This window comes from Brassica oleracea, chromosome C7 (assembly GCF_000695525.1).
Source record: "Brassica oleracea var. oleracea cultivar TO1000 chromosome C7, BOL, whole genome shotgun sequence".
NCBI classification, from domain to species: domain Eukaryota; kingdom Viridiplantae; phylum Streptophyta; class Magnoliopsida; order Brassicales; family Brassicaceae; genus Brassica; species Brassica oleracea.
Window position 1 is genome coordinate 40489183 of NC_027754.1, and position 6000 is coordinate 40495182.

General features: G+C 35.0%; 2 protein-coding genes across 2 annotated transcripts; one reads left to right on the forward strand and one right to left on the reverse strand.

The window, feature by feature from the left end:
* The first annotated feature begins 684 nt into the window (after window positions 1-684).
* LOC106303882 (homeobox-leucine zipper protein HAT1) lies at window positions 685-2175 on the forward strand. Its single transcript, XM_013740232.1, has 4 exons — window positions 685-1096; window positions 1174-1496; window positions 1587-1666; window positions 1770-2175. Exons 1-4 carry the CDS (start codon window positions 946-948, stop codon window positions 2053-2055), a joined length of 840 nt encoding a protein of 279 aa, XP_013595686.1. The 5' UTR covers window positions 685-945; the 3' UTR covers window positions 2056-2175.
* A 978-nt stretch (window positions 2176-3153) lies between these two features.
* On the reverse strand, window positions 3154-4845 carry LOC106304667 (palmitoyl-protein thioesterase 1-like). The gene is made up of 8 exons (XM_013741062.1): window positions 4632-4845; window positions 4459-4540; window positions 4140-4380; window positions 3984-4049; window positions 3866-3904; window positions 3662-3784; window positions 3480-3572; window positions 3154-3366 (listed from the first exon to the last, which is right to left on the reverse strand). Exons 1-8 carry the CDS (start codon window positions 4786-4788, stop codon window positions 3223-3225), a joined length of 945 nt encoding a protein of 314 aa, XP_013596516.1. The 5' UTR covers window positions 4789-4845; the 3' UTR covers window positions 3154-3222.
* Between the last annotated feature and the right edge of the window lie 1155 nt (window positions 4846-6000).

Here is a 6000-nt window from a genome sequence, read left to right on the forward strand (position 1 = left end):
AAAACTAATGGATACAGAAAGTATATAAATTCTTGAAATGAACATATATAGAGAGAAACAGTCAATAAGTATTGGATCCATGAATATGGTGTTAAATGAAGTGATAGATCCCACGTCCCACATGGATATGACTGGATCACAGCAGTTTATTGGCCCACAACTTTGAAGGAGTTCAGATTCATGTGGATTGTGTTTTTGTACCAACCACTTGATTTATTCCATTTTTCATTATTTAATCGACCAATTATTGCCAACTATTTCTTTGATATTTGGTATCATCCTTGTGTGCTCTTGACTGATAAATTTTCTTTTCTTCTATAGAAATACATATACTTATATATATTTATGTGCACAATCCTAAGTTAAAAAAGAAAGAAATACATGTATACTTTCCACACACGTTAATTTTTTTTTGTTTTTGGCAGGAGTTTACAAGAAGATACTGTAATGTGTGAGTTAAATTATAGTTTTGAAACTAAAGCACTTTGGATTCCATACATATACAGAATAAATTTTAGTTTTAAGGAAAGAGAGGACTTATATGATTTGCTCTCTATAATAGTAAAAGAAGGAAAAAGACAAAGAAAAAGTGAAAGACAATGAGGCAACAAGTTGGTGATAAAATAATAGAGGTTCCAAAAGGTCACTATAACGATTTACATATTAATTGGCCAACATGGCAAGCTCTCATTTCATTCAACTCCTATATCCATCCTATTTCACATCTCTCTATCTCCATCTCTCCATAAGAACCCTAGAAGGTTGATGTTGTCCTCTTTACACTTCCTCCACTATCAAAACTAAAACTTTTGAGGAAAACTTGAAGTTTCTCTTGTCATCTCTACTCACAAAAAACAAAGCGTTTTATATTCTCATTTCACAAAACCTTACTTTTTGAACATTCTTGGGTCAAAGTAAATATTCAAGACCGAGAATATATTTATCATGATGATGGGAAAAGAGGATTTGAGTTTAAGTTTGAGCTTGGGGTTTGCACAAACTCACCATCCTCTCAAGCTGAATCTCAACCCCACTTCTTCATCCATATCCAATCTCCAGATGTTTCCATGGAACCAAACCTTTGTTTCCTCCTCAGGTACTGCTTCTTCAAGGTCTTGACCTTTTTTTCAAGACACAAATAGATCTAGAAATAACACATTTCCATTTTTGCAGATCATCAAAACCAACAGTTCTTTACGAAAATCGACGTGAACAGCTTGCCGTCGACGGTTCATCTGGAGGAGGAGACGGGATTTTCTTCCCCAAACAGCACGATCTCTAGCACCGTGAGCGGCAAGAGGAGAAGCGAGAGAGAAGGAACATCAGGTGGTGCTGGAGATGACCTCGACGTCACTTTGGATCGATCTTCCTCACGTGGAACCTCCGACGAAGAAGAAGAACACGGTGGAGAGGCTTGTCGGAAGAAGCTTAGACTATCCAAAGATCAATCTGCTGTTCTCGAAGACACTTTCAAGGAGCACAATACTCTAAACCCCGTAAGTCCACTGTTCATCCTCATATTAGAAAGAGAGAGGGTATTCTTGTAAATAATCTGATCTAACATGAGCTTTATGGTAATTCTACAGAAACAGAAGCTGGCTTTGGCTAAGAAGCTAGGCTTAACCGCAAGGCAAGTGGAAGTGTGGTTCCAAAACAGAAGAGCAAGGTGAGAGTCATATAACTCATGTTTAGAATACTAATAGACTATTTTACCCCCTTGAGAGAAATGTTTATTTACAATGCAAACCAATTTTTTTTGTGTCTAATAGGACAAAGTTGAAGCAAACTGAAGTAGATTGTGAGTATTTGAAGAGATGCGTGGAGAAACTGACTGAAGAGAATCGGCGGCTCGAGAAAGAGGCTGTGGAGTTGAGGGCATTAAAGCTTTCACCGAGATTGTATGGTCATATGAGTCCACCAACCACGCTTCTCATGTGTCCATCATGCGAACGTGTGGCCGGACCATCCAACCACAACCAACGGTCTGTGTCTTTGAGCCCGTGGCTCCAAATGGCACATGGGTCAACTTTTGATGTGGTGCATCCTAGATCTTAACTTTATTTCGTTTTTATGGGTCAACTTTTGATGTGATTTACGTTTTAGATTATTGACTCCCACTATATGTATACTTTAAAAGCCTTTTACATTTTAAATTAATTAAATTTGATTAAATTAGATGTTCTTGTCTTCTTGGTGACAAACAGAATTGGAAAAAGGGGAAATCAGTTTTTTTTCTTGTTCATTAGCTCTTCATTAGGCACACTAACTACCATGTTGACAAAATCAGGACTCTGCCCTCATTACGTTTAACAAAGATCTTAATACATGCAACCATGTTGGATTTGCTCTTATTCAAAGTAAATAGTAATAATACTTGAAGGCTGCAACTAGAATGCATTTTTTTGGAATTAAAACTTCCTAAATGCTTCTTAATTCATGTGCATTCTAAAAAAAATTCACCGGTTACAATTAAAAAGTGTAACGTGTATTCAATTTCACTCCATAACATTTCATACTATTCCAGAAAAAAAATTAACTATCATTTGAAAAATCATTTCAAATCAAAAACGTTTTAGAAAAAGTGGAATCATTAAATTCCAGAAATAATAATTCATATCATTCCTATCATTCCACATATTCTTTTTAGTTGTCACAAGTTACACCCGAAAACTTCATTTGATGAGGATTAACTGTTATGATACATACTGAAATACAATGATTTATAGTAGGTGACTTTCAAAATCTTATAATTTTTATTTCGTTACCTATAATTCGATTATTTAGTTGTCACCAGTTACACCAGTTCAAATTCTTTTTAGTTGTCACCAGTTACACCCGAAAACTTCATTTGATGAGGATTAACTGTTATGATACATACTGAAATACAATGATTTATAGTAGGTGACTTTCAAAATCTTATAATTTTTATTTCGTTACCTATAATTCGATTATTTATTAAATTCCTTTTCAATATTTAAAGATTTTTGGAAAATTATATTAGTATTGACTAACAACAAATAACTGCTTTCAGAACTTCATATGAACAACACCAACCAATCAAATATTTTCTAAACATTTAACTGTTTAATGTTAAATTTAACACAAGATTTTTACCCAATAATTTTAAATATTATCAGTTATATTTGGATTTGGGATCAAATATGTTTTCTTATAAAATGACAGTGAGAGTCACATGTTAAAGATTTTACGAACTTGTGTGCATCAAGCCATCAAGTAAGGCACAACGTATTTCACAACGTCATTATACGCTATCATAAGGTGGTCCCCTGAGACACTCACATACTTCACTTTTCCTACGTCATCCAGTGCTTTCAGACCGATCCAGTCTTCTGTGTATAGTTTTGTCTGAAGAAGAACGCATTTATATAGTTTTTAGCAAACAAATCTTCGGTGTTCAAAAAAAAAAAAACCAACAAATCTTCAACAAAGAAAGGAAAGAGAGAGAATGAGAGATTCACCTGTTGAGTTGACAAAAGAGAATCGAAGCCATCATCTGTATAATATCCAAACCAAGAAGTTTCTTTAGGGACCAGTGTTGTGTCGTTCTGGAACTGTTTAAGGATTAAGAAGAAGAAAACAGACTCAATAAGCTTACAAAAACATGTTTTCGATTAAAAAAATAAAGGAGACAGCAAAGTACCATGACAAGAACCAAGTTATGTAAGCTCATGAAACGGTTTTTGAAAGTGGAGTTTCTTTGGTCAGGTCTCTCATTGTTCAGCTTTGGTAGATACTTGGAGTGATCCAAATACTTAGTCATTTCCTGAGAAAAACCAAAGCCATCGTTGTTTGGTAACCAGAATCGATTTTGAGCTAATTAATTTGGTTTAAGTAAATAACTTACACCAGGGATCTTGACATAACCACTAGGAGCAATATGATCCTGCATAGTGACTAACTAAATCAAATCATGATTAAAAGAATTTGATCTTGAACAAAGAGATATAGATAGTGTTATATACTTGAACAAAGTCGTTGTAGATCTCTAACTTCATCAAAGCTTCTGCTATAGCGCAGAATGGACCAGACTTCATCCACAACAAACACACACACACATGATTAGTACCATTGCAGTTAATTATAGTGATTAAGAGAATTAGTAAAATTTAAGTCTATACAGAACACTTGGGGATTGCGGCAACGCCAGCATGAGGTCCTCCTAAGGAAACGTAGTTGACGACAGGAGGAGCATCGTAGCAGAACTCAATTAGACCTCTAGCTACTAAATTGCCTTGAGACTGTGCAACAATGTTGTAACCTTGACTCAGCTCTTTCATCATTTTAACTTTCTCACACGCTTCATTCGCTTGGTGCATTAGTGGCATGAACCATGTGTCTATTTCTCCGTTTCCTATTTCTCTGTGAAAAAAAATAAAGACCATTAAGATGAGTTCAAGACAAGTTAAGTGTTTGTTAAAGGTTGATGACACAACTTACAAGCAAGAGCCAGGAGAGCCGGAGAGGTTGCTTAGGAGTTGCGTGAAGTTACCAACTCCACCAGAGCATTTATCTCCAATTCCTTTTTTTTTATTATTAATTGTTATGTTTTTAAACATATAATTAATCGGAAAAGGAAAAACATAAAGTAGATTGAAGATGAAATTAATTACCGTGGAACAATATAAATGGAATAGAGTTTGAAGCCGGAACGGTTGAGAATAAGACGGCGGCCACCGTTAAAAGGAGAACAGGTCGCCGGAGAATGTTGGCCATGAGATTGCTGAGATCTATGTAATCCTTTTTCTCCCTCTCTCTAGTCTCTACCATATGCGAGATTGCTTGTGACTATATGAGATTGCTAGTCAAAAAGGGGTGTTAGCTTTTTTTTCTACTCTATAGAATCATATTAAATGAAATTACTTCCGTTTTAAACATTAGTGGATTTATAACATCCCAATTTTTTTTTTTTGTTTTGTATTCATTCATTTGGCAGTTTTGTCTTCATATATTACTAGGGGGTGTCCGCGCTTCGCGCGAAATATTGTTTTATTATTGCTAAGAGCATGATTTTTTTTAGATAATGTAATTATGTTGTCGTTTTTATTTGTTAAGATCATTATTTGATATTTTTAGTGTGTTATGTAGTAGTTGATAAGTTAATATATTTTGAGTTTTTTTTTATTAATGTGTTATTGTGTGTATAGTACTTGTTAGTAGTCAAATGAGCATTTAACGTAAACTAATATTGAATTTCAATAACTTTGCATCTACGCATTTGTTGATTCTAAGATTAACGGTTTCATCGTCAAAATTGTATTATATTTTTTTCATATTTTTGAATTTATAATTTTTAAGATGTTTTTTTGCGTTCTCCTTGAGCCGTCACCGTCTATGTAGTTCGTTACCTTTCTGGTGTGCAGTGCTTCTCACCATCACCGGAAAAAGACTCACTTCTTTGTCTTGTTTTTCTTTGGATTCTTCACCTGTGAGATTATATGGTATTTGTTGTAGATCAGATTTCTGAGTTTTCAGTTGTTCGGTTGATTCTCACGGTATTGTAGGCTGTTCCAGTCAATATTGATTGCTCATCTTTTTCTTTAGATTTCAGCTGATGTTAGGAATTGCATCTCTTTGGTTGGGTCAGAGTTTATTCGTCTTTGATTTTGTATTCCTCGTCGTTGGCTTACCATCAATAGTCTCTGCTCGTTTTGGTTTTCAAGATCTAATTTTTGGTGTTCTGACTTCTATGCTCTCTTTCATAGCTCGAGGACGGTTCCATAGTTTTCTGATTTCGCTCCATCTCCCTTTCCCTCTCTATTTTTGCATCTCTTTGCAGCTTTCATCGCATCTCTGGTGGCTCTCCCTTTCACCATGTTTGCCACTCGAAATTTGGATAATGTTTTCGTTTGTGTATGCTATGTGGGCTTGGAATGTTATTTTTGGTCTCAAGTTTAGTCTCTGATTTTTTGGTGGTTGTCTTCCATTCTCCCTCTCTCAAGTTTTTTCTTTTCTTTCCATGTTTTTCTTGAGATCGGAAGA

What these genes read in the sequence shown, in the direction of transcription:
- LOC106304667 (XM_013741062.1), bottom strand. Translation starts at nt 4,788, where the DNA reads ATGGTAGAGACTAGAGAGAGGGAGAAAAAGGATTACATAGATCTCAGC. An exon ending in TCCATTTATATTGTTCCACG is followed by an intron (nt 4,541 to 4,631) that starts GTAATTAATTTC and finishes ATAAAAAAAAAG; the next exon opens with GAATTGGAGATAAATGCTCT. An exon ending in CTCTTTTGTCAACTCAACAG is followed by an intron (nt 3,367 to 3,479) that starts GTGAATCTCTCA and finishes GTTCTTCTTCAG; the next exon opens with ACAAAACTATACACAGAAGA.
- LOC106303882 (XM_013740232.1), top strand. Translation starts at nt 946, where the DNA reads ATGATGATGGGAAAAGAGGATTTGAGTTTAAGTTTGAGCTTGGGGTTT. An exon ending in AGCACAATACTCTAAACCCC is followed by an intron (nt 1,497 to 1,586) that starts GTAAGTCCACTG and finishes GTAATTCTACAG; the next exon opens with AAACAGAAGCTGGCTTTGGC. An exon ending in TTCCAAAACAGAAGAGCAAG is followed by an intron (nt 1,667 to 1,769) that starts GTGAGAGTCATA and finishes TGTGTCTAATAG; the next exon opens with GACAAAGTTGAAGCAAACTG.